At 37.4% G+C, this 16,750-nt stretch overlaps 1 protein-coding gene across 1 annotated transcript in view; it reads left to right on the top strand.

Moving 5' to 3' along the window:
• Window positions 1-16,750, top strand: part of ARSK (arylsulfatase family member K) — a 44,869-nt gene that overhangs the window by 12,817 nt on the left and 15,302 nt on the right. The window contains exon 4 of the mRNA XM_008700877.2: window positions 14,937-15,219. Within this exon, the coding sequence (XP_008699099.2) occupies window positions 14,937-15,219 (283 nt within the window). The remainder of the gene's footprint in view (window positions 1-14,936; window positions 15,220-16,750) is intronic.

The raw sequence follows: 16,750 nt of genomic DNA, 5'->3' as shown, positions 1-16,750 counted from the left end.
ATACCAGTCCTTTATCTGTAGTGTCATTTGCAAATATATTCTCCCATTCCGTGGGCTGCCTCTTAGTTTTTCTGACTGTTTCCTTGGATGTGCAGAAACTTTTAATCTTGATGAAGTCCCATAAATTCATTTTATCTTTTGTTTCTCTTGCCTTTGGGGATGTGTCATGAAAAAGGTTGCTTTGGCCGATGTCGTAGAGGTTGCTGCCTATGTTCTCCTCTAGAATTTTGATGGATTCCTGTCTCACATCGAGGTCTTTCATCCATTTGGAGTTTATTTTTGTGTATGGTGTGAGAGAGTGGTCAAGTTTCATTCTTTTGCATGTAGCTGTCCAATTTTCCCAGCACCATTTATTGAAGAGACTGTCTTTTTCCCACCGGATGTTTTTTCCTGCTTTATCAAATATTAGTTGCCCAAAGAGCCGAGGGTCCATTTCTGGGCTCTCTATTCTGTTCCATTGGTCTATGTGTCTGTTTTTGTGCCAGTACCATGCTGTCTTTGTGATCACAGCTTTGTAGTACAGCTCGAAATCCGGCATTGTGATGCCCCCAGCTTTGTTTTTCCTTTTCAACAGTTCCTTGGAGATTCGGGGCCTTTTCTGTTTCCATACAAATTTAAGGACTGTTTGTTCCAGTTCTTTGAAAAATGTCCTTGGTATTTTGATCGGGATAGCATTGAAAGTGTAGATTGCTCTGGGTAGCATGGACATTTTAACTATGTTAATTCTTCCGATCCATGAGCATGGAATATCTTTCCATCTTTTTATGTCTTCCTCAATGTCTTTTAAGAGTGATTTATAGTTTCTAGAATATAGGTCCTTTACGTCTCTGGTTAAGTTAATTCCAAGGTAACGTATGGTTTTTGGTGCTATTGTAAATGGGATGGATTCCCTAATTTCTCTTTCTTCGGTCTCGTTATTCGTGTATAGAAATGCAACTGATTTCTGAGCATTTATTTTGTATCCTGCCACGTTACTGAATTGCTCTATAACTTCTAATAGTTTGGGAGTGGCTTCTTTTGGGTTTTCCATATAGAGTATCTTGTCATCTGCAAAGAGAGACATTTTGACTTCTTCTTTGCCAATTTGAATACCTTTGATCCCTTTTTGTCGTCTGATTGCTGTTGCAAGGACTTCTAGTACTATGTTGAATAATAGTGGCGAAAGTGGGCATCCTTGTCGAGTTCCTGATCTTAAGGGAAAGGCTTCCAGCTTTTCCCCATTGAGAATAATATTTGCAGTAGGCTTTTCATAGATGGCTTTTATGAGATTGAGAAATGTACCTTCTATTCCTACAGGGTATAGAGATTACTTTAAAAAAAATCTTAAAAAAAGATAATACCCACATCATTGGATGATTAGGAGTTTTAAATGAATTAATATAAGAGATCATGTAAAAAGATTAGATGAAATAATATGAAGTACTTAACACTGCCTGGCACAGAATAAGCATTTAATCAAGGGGAAAAATTATTATTATAAAAATGGCTTAATCAGAATTATAGTCTAATATTTACATAACCCTTTCATTTTCTTCTTCTTCTTCTTCTTCTTCTTCTTCTTCTTCTTCTTCTCCTTCTCCTTCTTCTTCTTCTTCCTTTTTTTAGGGAGGGAGGGACAGAGGGAGAGGGAGAGAGAGAATCTTAAGCAGACTCCACCTCCCAGCATGGAGCCCAATGCAGGGCTCCATGTCATGACCCTGAGATCATGACCTGAGCAGAAATCAAAAGTCGGACGCTTAACTGACTGAGCCACCCAGGCGCCCAAAACCTTTTATTTTCCTAAGGTGTGTTGCACTGCTAATTATTTCATGCAGTTTCACAAATTTCTTTTTAAAGTTCTTCTACTTTTTAGAAAGTAAGTTTACGCAAATAATGAATCATGGAACATTGCATCAAAAACTGGGGATGTACTATATGGTGACTAATATAACAAAATAAAAATTATTAAAAAAAAAGAAAGTAAGTTTAATCCAAAGTAAAATGTAGCTATTCTTATTAGCCTATCCTATACTACCCCCCTGTCCTATGTTATTATCCTATTGTTTTCTTGGTTTCCTCAACCAATCCAATAATAAAAAGAATCTGAGGCCAAACTATAACTATCATTCTGTGTATGACGTGGTTAAAATCTGATCTGAATTTTATTCCTCAGGAATAAGGACCCTGTTTCTCTTTTTCATTGCTTTATTCTCCTTGCCAATATTGTGCCGGTGCACTGTAGGCACAGAATCAAATGTCTGAATGAATGGGATAGGAAGTTACATTGATCTGGCTGTAGCTTATTATTTGATAAACATTGATGTTCTGTTTAACCTATGGCTTAAAATCAGTAAAAGAAAAAAAGCCACTTAAATGCTGACATTTGGGACATCAAAGATGATTTTCAGTATAATAATTGCTTATAGCTAATTTTCCTATCTCACCAGGGCTTAGGAAATTGAAATAAGCTCTCAGGACTGTTTGTATTGGTGCTGAATTTACCCACACAGTTATTTAGCTGACAGATAGGTCAAGTTTGCTACTAATAGCATATCTGCAAAGGTTATATAAATTATGGCACATTATCTTTTAGATTTTTCTGTGCAAATTGAAAAATGGGTCTCAGGAAAAAAAAAGTCTCTCGATATCAAACTTAATAGGGGTATTCAGCATTTTGGTAGACTGACTCTCAAAGTCAGAAGTTGTTTTTATAACCCTTTCTGCTACCTGTTCCACTTAAATTGGCCATTTTTGAACCTACTTGTATTTTCAGTTAGAATTACAAGTTTCTTGGGGCGCCTGGGTGGCACAGCGGTTAAGCGTCTGCCTTCGGCTCAGGGCGTGATCCCGGCGTTATGGGATCAAGCCCCACATCAGGCTCCTCTGCTGGGAGCCTGCTTCTTCCTCTCCCACTCTCCCTGCTTGTGTTCCCTCTCTCGCTGGCTGTCTCTATCTCTGTCGAATAAATAAATAAAATCTTAAAAAAAAAAAAGAATTACAAGTTTCTTTAGTTTACTACAATAATACTCCATCTGTCTTTTTTAGGCCTCAAGTGATACTTTCTTCTTGTATCAGTTTAAGAACGCTAGTCCAGCTTTGTGTCCCTTCTTTGTATAATATACTACACTATACTGGGATCTTTAAGGGCTTCACACTTGTTTCTTCTAGACAACTGTTAAACAAGTAGTGGTGGTAGTACTCATTATGGTTCTACTTACTAACTGTAAGTCTTTGGGCAAGTTATTTATCTACTTAACCTCCCCTCACATTGTAGGTGTTATACTTATAATGGGTTTGATTACGTTCAAATTTGCCATATCTTATTAGCAACTGAAAGAAAACATTTATATTTAACTCCTAGGGTATTTTGGTAATTTTTACTATCAGATAAGACTGTTTTGCCAGCATATTCTCAATATCAAACACAATGGTTCTCAACCAAGGGCAATTTTGATACCAACCCCTTCCCAAGACATCTGACGAGGCCTGGGAGAATGCCGCTGACATCCAGAGGGGAGAGGCCAGGGTTCCTGGTAAACAGTCTACAGTGCACAGAACAGACCCTCCACCATCTGCCTCCACCCTGCAGCAAAGAATTATCAAGCTTAAAATGTCAATAGTGCAGAGATTGAGAAAACATGATCTAAAGCAAAATATTCTAAATATTTCTAAATCAACAAAACCAAAGAATGTGTTAACTTGGAAGTGTGTAGAATTAGGAGGTATTTTATATAGACATTTTAAAAACTAGATTTCTAAGATCAGCACAATTTAATAAAGAAATTGAGTATTGAGTAATATTCCTTAAAATACTAAGACTAAAGATGATTCTTATTTAAGTTACAAAAGTATAGTCCAATGTATTTTATTCAGCCAGTACTTAATGAAGCCAAGTACTGTGTACCAGACACTATTTTTAAATGATGGGACTACAGGAGTGATCAAAACACAAAAATCTCTAAACTCAGGGAACTTACATTCTAATGGCATCAGAAGCCAGTTTTAAAAAGCTGCTGTCGTCTCTTTCCTAGCTAAAAGTTTAAAACCTAAAATCAAATCCTCTGTCATCCTACTTCCACTGAAATTTATCTATGTTCTCAATTCATGTAACTTCATGTTTTTCTGAAGCCAAGTCACGCTAGGCAACTTTCACTCCTCTGAAACAAATGAAAAATAAAGGCCTACTTCCAAAATGAGAGAATTGCTTTGGGGAGTTCTCAAGCTTGAACATCTTGGCAAACAGCAACGTGAAGCAAACCATGAGCTGCTTACACCACTCTTCCTGTCGCCGTCAGGCCTCCAGGAAACGCAGGCTTTCTCAGTAGAATTAGCGTGACTAAGAAGGAAGGGACAGAACTCAGAATAGCAACCATAGAGCCCTCTCTCAGTCCCTTTCAATTCTGCAGCCTAGTGGTAAATATGTGTATATCTCATCCATATCCACTATTATTTTATGATCTAAGATTATATATCTCTAGACTGGTTTTCTCCATACAAAGAGGAGTTTATTTTTTTCTTTTCCTTATCATGGAGAAAGGCATCCATTCCTTTGGTCAGTTTAGAAGCTTTTATAGAACCCACACCACTACCACCATCTTTACTTTATCTAGAACAGCTTGCATTATTCTGGGTGCATTTTCAGATAATTTAGGATAAGGAAACAAGTCTGCTGATGACTAGCAAATTCTTGGCTGAAACAGCCCCTGAGGCTATCTTTGGATGCTGTCTACCATAATTCCTAGATCAGTTTCTTGAGACATCAGTGGATCGCTCTGAGCGTACAATCTCATTACTATTCTTGGATTTTTTCCCATTTAATTACTAAACTTGAATGTATTAGGGTTTAGCTGCCTATAGTGAAGTTTCTAGCTCCTACTTTGGCCAGTGTTAGCGATTTGTGGAAATTTATCTCAATCTATTTGAGAAGAGTCTGAAACTATCTAATAATAGGGAGATTTAACTTTTCAATTTAACATTAGCCAGATATGACCTAGCTGAAGGACTTATGGTTTTAAAAAGGGGTTTAAAAAAAAATAGGTCTAGATCACTACAGTACAGGGCAAAATATGTTGCATTCTGTTTTCAGGGGATGGGAGTAAAGGCTGTAAAGTGCTGTATTTAATTTATTCTTTCTTTTCCACAATTTAAGATATCTCTGAAATTGCAATGCATCTTACCATTGAGATTACAAAATTCTGTTATAGCCTAATTGGCAGTCTTTTTCTTAAGAGTGTGTGTGTGTGTGTGTGTGTGTGTATGGTATATATAGTTTTAATAGCATTTTAGATTTGATAAGATTTCATAGAAGTAGAACATTACTAGGCTAAAATGGACAGAAAGGAGAAACTTTTAAACAAAGGCATCCAAGTAGGAAAGTACAAACCTTTTGGAGAACATTGGATAAACCAGAATTCCTGTAGAAAATCAATGAAAGGTAAAACTTTCATATGTGAGAGGATTTCAGTAACAAGTTCAGGCAGCTGGCAAAAAAAAACAAAAAACAAAAAAAACAAAAAACAAAACCCTGCATGTTTCATCTGGTAAGCTGAATTTGAGAATCTCCACAAAGTTTTTGTTCTATTAAAAAAAAAATAGCAGTAACAACTTTGGAATGGTTCTGTTTTATTTTTTTCATCCTTGAACAGATTTTTTGCCCTCTGGTCAAGTCCCATGATTATTTTAAATGAACTTTTTTAGATTTTAATTATTTATTTGTCAGAAAGAGAAAGAGAGCACAAGCAGGGGGAGCTGCAGGCAGAGGGAGAAGCAGGCTCCCACTGAGCAGGGAGCCCGATGTGGGACTGGATCTCCAGACCCTCGAATCATGACCTGAGCCAAAGGCAGAGGCTTAACCCACTGAGCCACCTAGGCATCCCTCGTTCGTGTAATTTTTTGATTGATCTAATTTGTCATCCATTCAGAGTTTTCCTGTGTTCTTCTCTGAGTATTTCCATCCTTCCAGGTGGCTCTTTTATTGCCTACATTCTATTGTAGTTAGCCATGAAAAATAGAGAATTTATTTACTATGCATTTAATATTATTATATAAAAATATATTTATAATAAAAACTAATCATGAAATATTTAAAGTATGAAGTATTAACATTATTAAATTAATATTTTATATTATATAAGTATTAGTAATAATAATAAATCATTTAGTGAAAATTATATCATTTAGTGAAAATCCATGATTTTCATCTTATTTACAAATAGCGCTATGAATTTAAAAAAAAAGATTAAGGAGCACTGGCCACTTTAATGTCACCCAAAAAAATGGAATTAATAAAATTAATCAATGAGAGAGCATGCATATATTCAGCATTTAAATAATGTATATTGAAAAGGAATGTTCCAACCTAAATTTGCTAGAGTTTATTCATTCCACTAAAACAGACTGTTTTTTGAGTGTCCTATATATGTGAGGAAGATAGATGACAGCCTTATAAGTTCTTTAAAAAATGGTGTGTGTATTTCTCACAACATTGAGAGAAGAATATTTACTGGAAAGGAGTATGGATTTCTTTTTTCTTTTATAGAATCTGTTAGGCTGATACCAAAATTTTCAAGGTCATTATTCAGAATTGTAATGTTTTCATTCAGGAGGCTTATCTGAGATACATCTAGCTGTTTAAATCCCATCAGAAACAATAATTGTGTATGTGTGTGAGAGAGAGAAAAAGAGATACCCACAAAACTCTTGAAGGCTGAGCATTAATTATCTTAGGAAGGTGCAGGTTAAGTCTCACCTCGGAATTCATCTTGAAAGAAAATGGTCATGTAATCAGCTGTAATGTGCCATATTTTTTTCAGAAGTGATTGCTACTATGTTAATTAATCCTGTGCTTCCTGCAGACTGGTTGTGTCCAATGCTGCAGCAGAATTTGGCATATTGGCACAGAAAACCCACACAGCAATGGCATATATGCAAAAGTATGCATTAAATAGTTGGTAATATGTTAGGTAGGGGTTTTTCATTGATATTAGGAGGATATTTTATTATTAAAAAGAATCAGACTGCTGATTGTTTGGTAGTGCATTTGGCCATCAACTTGTTTTCTGGCAGTGAACCAAGGTAGCCCATTTATGGGATACTATTTTGATGATCCTATCTAAAAATTGAGACGTTTTTGCATAAAAGGATTCTTAGATTGTTGTGTAGAACAATGCATCTCAGACTTTAATATGCATACAGATCACCTGGGCATCATGTTAAATACCCTTTCTTATTCAGTGGGTCTGGGATGGGACCTGAGATTCGACTTCTGTATCAAGCTTCCAGGTGATGCTGACGCTGTTGGTCCACAGACCACTTCCAGTAGCAAGGCTATAAAGAACTGGATTTTAGGTAGGGGTAACCGGACAGGATTTAACCTATTGTGGATGGCTTTATCAGAAATGTGGTAATTTTGTGTCCCTTTGTCCACTCATAGGAGATTGAGTGTGAAAAAGGCATATAACATCTTACTAATATGAGAATAGTTTTGACCTCATGACTCCCCTGAAAGCCTCTCAGGGACCTCCCAGAGATCCCTGGGCCACATTTCGAGAAATGCTGCCATATAGGAACCTACACATTGTGTGTTTGTGCTTATTGCAAGTAACACTCATATCAATGCAAAATACCCAGAAAACGACCCAAAGACTGGCAGAACAAACTCCACAATTAAATGTAGAGGAGAGGCCACATTGAAGAGGGTGGGAAAGGTAGAGATGTAGTGGGGAGCTAAATCCTGCAAGTCTGGCCACTGGAGGCAGGGAGCCATGGGCATGGAGAGGGGTGAGAGACTATCACACCAGGGAGTCTGCATAGAGAAGACAGATCCCCACAGCATCTGGCTCTCTGAAAGTAAAAGTGGCCAAATTTCATGAGTTCTTAGAACCAGCAGGTCTTAAAGCACAGAGCTTTAAATATAAGCAGGTTCCATGCTGAGACAGCATACAGGGTAATGGGAAGCCAAGTCCCTGCCCTTAACAACAAAGCAAGACAGACAGCCTGAGGAGATTCAGCATAGAAGCAGCATTTAGAAAAGCACCTGAACTACTTCTTTGCTGATTTGAATACCTTTTATCCCCTTTTGTTGTCTGATTGCTGTTTCAAGGAGTTCTAGTACTATGTTGAATAATAATGGCGAGAGTGGGCATCCTTGTCCTGTTCCTGATCTTAAGGGAAAGGCAAAGTCAAACTGTCTCTCTTCACAGATGACATGACACTCTATATGGAAAACCCAAAAGACTCCACCCCCAAACTACTAGAACTTATAGAGCAATTCAGTAATGTGGCGGGATACAAAATCAATGCTCAGAAATCAGTTGCATTTCTATACACGAATAATGAGACTGAAGAAAGAGAAATTAGGGAATCTATTCCATTTACAATAGCACCAAAAATCATACTGTATCTCAGAATTAACTTAACCAGAGACTAAAGGATCTATATTCTAGAAACTACAAATCACTCTTGAAAGACATTGAAGAAGACACAAAAAGATGCAAAAATATTCCATGCTCATGGATTGGAAGAATTAACATAGTTAAAATGTCTATGCTACCCAGAGCAATCTACACTTTCAATGCCATCCCCATCAAAATACCAATGACATTTTTCAAAGAACTGGAACAAACAGCCCTTAAATTTGTGTGGAACCAGAAAAGGCCCCGAATTGCCAAGGAATTGCTGAAAAGGAAAAACAAAGCTGGGGGCATCACGTTGCCGGATTTCAAGCTATACTACAAAGCTGTGATCACAAAGACAGCATGGTACTGGCACAAAAACAGACACATAGACCAATGGAACAGAATAGAGAACCCAGAAATGGACCCTCAGCTCTTTGGGCAACTAATCTTTGATAAAGCAGGAAAAAACATCCGCTGGAAAAAAGACAGTCTCTTCAATAAATGGTGCTGGGAAAATTGGACAGCTACATGCAAAAGAATGAAACTTGACCACTCTCTCACACCATACACAAAAATAAACTCCAAATGGATGAAAGACCTCGATGTGAGACAGGAATCCATCAAAATTCTAGAGGAGAACATAGGCAGCAACCTCTACGACATCGGCCAAAGCAACCTTTTTCATGACACATCCCCAAAGGCAAGAGAAACAAAAGATAAAATGAACATGTGGGACTTCATCAAGATAAAAAGCTTCTGCACAGCCAAGGAAACAGTCAAAAAAACTAAGAGGCAGCCCACGGAATGGGAGAAGATATTTGCAAATGACACTACAGATAAAGGACTGGTATCCAAGATCTACAAAGAACTTCTCAAACTCAATACACGAGAAACAAATAAACAAATCAAAAAATGGGCAGAAGATATGAACAGACACTTTTCCAATGAAGACATACAAATGGCTAACAGACACATGAAAAAATGTTCAAAATCATTAGCCATCAAGGAAATTCAAATCAAAACCACACTGAGATACCACCTTACGCCAGTTAGAATGGCAAAAATAGACAAGGCAAGAAACAACAATTGTTGGAGAGGATGTGGAGAAAGGGGATCCCTCCTACATTGTTGGTGGGAATGCAAGTTGGTGCAGCCACTCTGGAAAACAGTGTGGAGGTCCCTTAAAAAGTTAAAAATTGAGCTACCCTATGATCCAGCCATTGCACTACTGGGTATTTACCCCAAAGATACAGACGTGAAATAAGTCAAGCAGAGAAAGACAATTATCATATGGTTTCACTCATTTATGGAACATAAGAAGTAGGAAGATAGGAGAAGAAAGGGAAGAAGGAAGGGGGAGTAAACAGAAGGGGGAATGAACCATGAGAGACTATGGACTCTGGGAAACAAACTGAGGGCTTTAGAGGGGAGGGGGGTGGGGGATTGGGATAGGCCAGTGATAGGTATTAAGGAGGGCACATATTGCATGGTGCACTGGGTGTTATACACAAGTAATGAATCATGGAACTTTACATCAAAAACTTGGGATGTACTTTATGGTGACTAACATAACATAATAAAAAACTATTATAAAAAAAAAAAGAAAATCACCTGGAGCATGCAGGAGGGACAGTTATTTACCAAACTCAGAGTTCTGTGAGGGACATCTCCTGGAACAAAGGAGCTGGCAGTCACCATTTCGCTCCCCCACCCCCCAGCATAAACACACAGCCACCTGTGGAAACCAGTGTAGCATAAGTACCTAACTTGCTGACACCATGCCCCTCCCCCTCCAGGTGGGCCTGCCTCAGTCCCAGCACGGTGGGGCCCCTCCCCCAGATAACCAGTACAAACCTTACCAACACTGTATCTCCCAACTTTGCCCTTTGCACAGCCTGGGTCCTGCTGACTCCAGCTTGTCAGCTCCCACAGAGCACATACACACCTTGTTAAAATTGCACCCCACACTGGCACACACTTTACAGAGAAGCCCAGGCGGGCCTCGGTCTCCACAGTGGCTGCACATCCCCTGTGGAAGAAGACCAGCCTGCACAACTTGTAAGCGCTGCAACCCAGCTTGCTTGTGCCATGCGGAGTGGCCCCAGCAGGCCAGATCTCTGCAGAAGCTGTCAATCACCCGTGGAAGAGAACCAGTGCCACTTTGTTAAAAAAGTGCATGCCCCATCCACTACTTTTAAGAGCAAGAGACATGGCTCACTTTCCTCACACACAGAAACAAACACAGAGAGTTAGGCCAAATGAGGAGCCAGAGGAATATGTCCCAAACGAAAGAGCAGGACAAAATCCTAGCAAGAGACCTAAGTGAAACAGAGCTAAGTAATATGCCTAATAGAGAATTTAAAGTAATGATCATAAAGTTACTCACTGGACTTGAGAAAAGATTGGAGGACATCAGTGAGATCCTTAACATAGGGATAAAAAACAATCAAAGATGAAGAACAGAGTAATTTCAATTAAAAATACGCTAGATGGAATAAATAGCAGGCTACAAGGAGCAGAACAAATCAGTGACCTGGAGAACAGAGTAATGGAAAGTAATCAAGCTGAGCAGATGAGAGGGGAAAAAATGCAAAATGAAAATAGACTTAGGGAACTTACCAACTTCAAGTATAATAACATTTGCATTATAGGCATCCCAGAAAAGAAGAGGAAAGAAAAGGGGGCGGAATATCTATTTGAAGAAATAGTAGCTGAAAACTTCCCAAATCTGGGAAAGGAAACAAATTCAAATCCAGGAGGCACAGAGCTCCCCCAACAAAATCAACCCAAGGAGGGTCACACCAAGACACATAGTAATTAAAATGGCAAAAAGCAGTGATAAAGAAAAATTGTAAAAGCAGCAAGAGAAAACAGTTACATACAAGGGAAACCCCATAAGGCCATTAGCAGATTTTTTTCAACAGAAACTTTGCAGGCCAGAAGAAACTGGCATGATATATTCAAAGTGCTGAAAGGAAAAAATCTGCAGCCAGGAATATTCTATCCAGCAAGGCTTTCATTCAGATTAGGAGGAGAGATAAAGAGTTTCCCAGACAAAAACTACAGGAGTTCATGACCATTAACCCAGCCCTACAAGAAACATTAAAGGGGACAACTTGACCTTAAACCTAAAGGAGCTAGAAAAAGAAGAACAAACCAAACTTAAAACCAGCAGAAGGAAGGAACTAATAAAGATTAGAGCAAAAATAAATGATATAGAAACTAAAAAAATCAATAGATCAATACCAGGAGCCGGTTCTTTGAGAAGATCAATAAAATTGATAAACTCTAGCCAGACTCATCGAGAGAGAAAGAGAGAGGGGGAGGGAGAGAGAGAGAGGACTCAAACAAAATCAGAAACAAAAGATGAGAAATAACCAACACCACAGAAATGCAAAGGATTGTAAGAGAATATTATGAAAATTTATATGGCAGCAAACTGGACAACCTAGAAGAAATGGATAAATTAGAAACATATAACCTACCAAAACTGAAACAGGAAGAAATACGAAATTTGAACAGACCAGTCACCAGCAATGAAATTGAATCAATAGTCAAAAAACTCCCAAGAAACAGAAGTCCAGGACCAGACAGCTTCACAGGTGAATTCTACCAAATATTTAAAAAAGAGTTAATACCTATTCTCAAACTTTTTTCAAAAAATAGAAGAAGGAAAGTTTCCACATTCATTCTATGAGGCCAGCATTTTCCTGATTATCAAAATCACATAAAGGTACAACGACAAGAAAAGAACTACAGGTCAATATCTCTGATGAATATAGATGCAAAAATCCTCAACAAAATATTAGCAAACCAAATCCAACAATACATTTACAAAAATCATTCACCATGATCAAATGGGGTGTATTCCTGGGATGCAAGGGTGGTTCAGTATAAACAAATCAATGTGATACATCACATCAATAAGACAAAGGATAAAAAAACCATATGATCATTTCAGTAGATGCAGAAAAAGCATTTGACAAACTACAACATCCATTCACAATGAAAAAAAAAATTCTCAACAAAGTAGATTAAGAGGGAACATACCTCAACATAATAAATGCCTTATGTGAAAAACCCACAGTGAACATCGTACTCAATGGTGAAAAATGGAGCGCTTTTCCTCTATGGTCAAAGAATAGACAGGGATGTCCACTCTCACCACTGTTATTTAACATAGTGCTGGAAGTCCTAGCCACAGCAATCAGATAAGAAAAAGGAATAAAAGGCATCCAAATTGGTAAGGAAGAAGTAAAACGTTTGTTCTTTGCAGATGACATGATACTATATAAATGGAAAACCCTAAAGACTCCACTGAAGAACTATAGGACTGATAAATGAATTCAGTAAGGTTGCGGGATACAAAATCAATGTATGGAAATCCATTGCATTTCTATACACTTAATAGTGAAGCAGCAGAAAGAGAAATAAAGAAAACAATCCCATTTACAATTGCACCCCCCCCAAAAATACTTAGGAATAAGCTTAACCAAAGAGGTGAAAGACCTGTATTCTGAAAACTATAAAACACTGATGGAAGAAATTGAAGATGACACAAAGAAATGGAAAGACATTCTATGCTCATGGATTGGAAAAACAAACATTATAAAATGTCTATACTAACCAAAGCAATCTACAGATTTAGTGAACTCCCTATCAAAATACCACCAGCATTTTTCACAGTACTAGAACAATCCAAAAATTTGTATGGAACCACAAAAGACCCCAAATAGTCAAAGCCATCTTGAAAAAGAAAAACAAAACTGAAGGTACCACAATTCTAGACTTCAAGTTATAATACAAAGCTGTAATAATCAAAACAATATGATACTGGCATAAAAACAGACACATAGATCAACAGAACAGAATACAAAGCCCAGAAATAAACCCACAATTATATGGTCAATTTATCTTCAACAGAGGAGGCAAGAATATACAAAGGGAAAAAGACAGTCTCTTTAACAAACGGTGTTGGGAAACCTGGACAGCTACCTACAAAAGAATGAACCTGGATTGCTTTCTTAAACCATGCACAAAAATAAACCTAAAATAGATTAAAGACCTAAATGTGAGAGTGAAACCATAAAAATCCTAGAAGAGAGCACAGGCAGTAATATCTCTGACATTGGCCATAAGAACATCTTTCTAGATACATCTGAGACAAGAGAAACAAGAGCAAAAATAAACTGTTGGGACTGCATCAAAATAAAAAGCTTCTGCACAGCAAAGGTAACAACCAACAAAACAACTTACTGAATGGGAGAAGATATTTGCAAATGACATATCCCATAAAAGGTTAATGTACAAAATCTCTAAGACCAAAACCCAAATAATCCAATTAAAAATGAGAACACATGAACAGACATTTCTCCAAAGAAGACATCCCAATGCGAACAGATATATGAAAAGATGCTCAACATCACTCGTCATCAGGAAAATGCAAATCAAAACCACAATGAGATATCACCTCACACCTGCCAGAATGGCTAAAATCAAAAGAAACAAGTGTTGGTGAGGATGTGGGGAAATAGGAACCCTGGTGCACTGTTGATAGGAACGCAAACTGGGGCAGCCACTGTGGAAGACAGTATAGAGTTTCCTCAAAAAGTTAAAAATAGAACCACCTTATGATCCAGTAATTGCACTACTGGGTATTTACCCAAAAAATAAGAAAACACTAATTCAAAGCTATACTTGCACCCTTTTGTTTATTTCAGCATTATTTATAATAGCAAAATTTTAGAAGCAAACTAAGTGTCCATCAAAAGATGAATGGATAAAGAAGATGCGACACACACACACACATACACACACACACACACTGGAATATTATTCAGCCATAAAACGGAATGAAGTCTTGCCATTTGCAGCAACAGGGATGGAGCTAGAAAGTATAATGCTAAGCAAATAAGCCAGTCAGTGAAAGACAGAGGCATATGATTTCATTCATATGTGGAATTTAAAAAACAAATAAACAAAGGGGGCAAAAAGAGACAAACCAAAAAACAGAATCTTAACTATAGAGAACAAACTGATGGTTACCAGAGGTGAGGTAGTAGGGAGTTGGGTGAGAGAGCTGAAGAGGATTAAGAGTACGCTTACCTTGGTGAGTGCTGAGTAATATGTGGAATTGTTGAATCACTATATTATACACCTGAAACAAATATGCATTGTATATTAACTATACTAGAATAAAAATAAAAACCTCTCTTCTTCTGACAGAAAAAAAATTGCTAGAAAATTTAGGAGAAATACTAGGAACTTGAAACATTTTTTATTTTATTAATTATCTTGTTATAAGAAAAAGTAACCCTTCTAAATAATTTATTTTAGTTTTAAAGAACACATAGGTGAATATTTGATTCTTGTCATTTTTCCCCCTGGATTTTGTGTTTGCAAGTCTCAGTAACTCTCTTAATGAGATCTAGTGTAGTGAGCCTGAACATTTACATGACTGAGTCTAAAATTGTTTTCCATAATGCTTTCTTATATTTATGCTTAGTCGGTATTTTTAACTTTTCTAGTACCTTATAATACACCTGTCTTTTGCCTCCTCAGCAACCGTGTTGAAGCATGGACAAGAGATGTTGCTTTCTTACTCAGACAAGAAGGCAGACCTATGGTTAATCTTATCCCTAAAAAGACTAAAGTAAGAGTAATGGAAAAGGACTGGAAGAATACAGACAAAGCAGTAAATTGGTTAAGGAAGGAAGCAAGTAATAACACTCAACCATTTGTTCTGTACTTGGGATTAAATTTACCACATCCATATCCTTCACCATCTTCAGGAGAAAATTTTGGATCTTCGACATTTCACACATCTCTTCACTGGCTTAATAAAGTAAGTATACTATTGTGTGCCCAAAAGTACAAGTTAACATTATAAGCTGTATGTTATTGGTACTTGCCCACTGTTTCTTTGATTATCAATTTAAAGAAAAATTTGAAAATTCTGTATCTTAGTAAATCAAATATGACCAATAACTGGTTGGCAAAAAACAAAGGGTCAATTTTACAGAAATCAAATAAGTATTAAAACTCAGTAATGTACTTCTGATTTGAACACATTTACATATAATGTGTCTATAAAAAAAGAAACTGGGGTGCCTGGGTAGCTCAGTTGGTTGAGTGTCCAACTCTTGGTTTCAGCTCAGGTCATGATCCCAGGGTCTTGGGATCGAGCCCCAGGTCAGGCTCTTCCCTCAGTGCGGAGTCTGCTCAGGATTCTCTCTCTCTCCCTCTGCCCCTCCCCCTCTGCCCTGCCTCTCTAGCTTGTGAGCTCTCTGTCTCTTAAATAAATCAAATACTTTAAAAAAAAAAAAAAGGAAAAAGAAAGAAAAAAGACGTTCTCTTAATAGTGCAGGCAGGCGGTCTTCACTTGGCAGAGGTCAGGGTGGTAAAAGTGACCATGCAAGCTGAAACTGTACAAAGAGATCTCAACAGTCAATTGAGAAAATGACCATTTTTCTAGGACTCTTAAAAACATTTGTCAAAACATTAAACCTCTCTTGCTTTGGGTTATAAATGTGCAGGGAAATGAAAAAAAAAAAAAACAAAACTAATATTGAATGCACTGTAACTGAAGACACTAGAAATAGTAAGAATTAAAGTGTTTTGGGTTTTTGAAAAAAAAATCAAAAGAGTTTGAACAGTGCTTGTCTTCTCACTGTGTAACAAGATACGGAGCAAGCATCTTCTCTAAGTCTTGGCAGACTGTCCTATCCCTTTCTAAATGTGGATCACCTTCCAACATTTTACCCTTTGCACTTCCAAGTCATGATATATTTCTGAGAGTTCTTTTAACCTATAGATTTCTGCCAGTGTCACTTTCTCTAGGATATGTTCATCCCTTTGTTTTGCAACGACCTTCCTATTTTTATCAGTGAGTTTATCTTCACTAAGTTCCTCTAGCTGCATAGCTAGAGTGTATCAAATGGTGGCAGTGTCAACATTCCCAGGTTGGCTCTTTTTTCTATAATTCTAATTAAGATTTAATTCAGATTTCACGTACAGTGTTACCACTTTTTATTTCTTTACTGTACATTCATCTTTTTTGACCAATCCCCTTTTTCAATTATCCATTTTTGTAAAATGTCACATGGAGTTCTCACTGAGAGACAAGGAGACGGCCCAACTACACATTTGGCTGTATGTATGCATACTGAATAAACGATATCCAGGGACCAATCACTGGTAGACTTTGAAAAAAATGACACGATTAGTACCTGATTGGGACACACACCTGTAATATACAGGGATCTGTAAACTAAAGAATTAGCAGTATTTGAATGTGAAAGTTTGTACTTTATGCAGTAAGTCACAGTTAATATACTTTGGTAATTGAAATTTGTGTTGTTGGGGGACTGGTGGTA

Source organism: Ursus maritimus, unplaced genomic scaffold (genome assembly GCF_017311325.1).
Source record: "Ursus maritimus isolate PB19 unplaced genomic scaffold, ASM1731132v1 scaffold_5, whole genome shotgun sequence".
Lineage (NCBI taxonomy): Eukaryota > Metazoa > Chordata > Mammalia > Carnivora > Ursidae > Ursus > Ursus maritimus.
The sequence above is the reverse complement of the archived record's forward strand: the minus strand, read 5'-3'. Positions and strand labels throughout refer to the sequence as shown.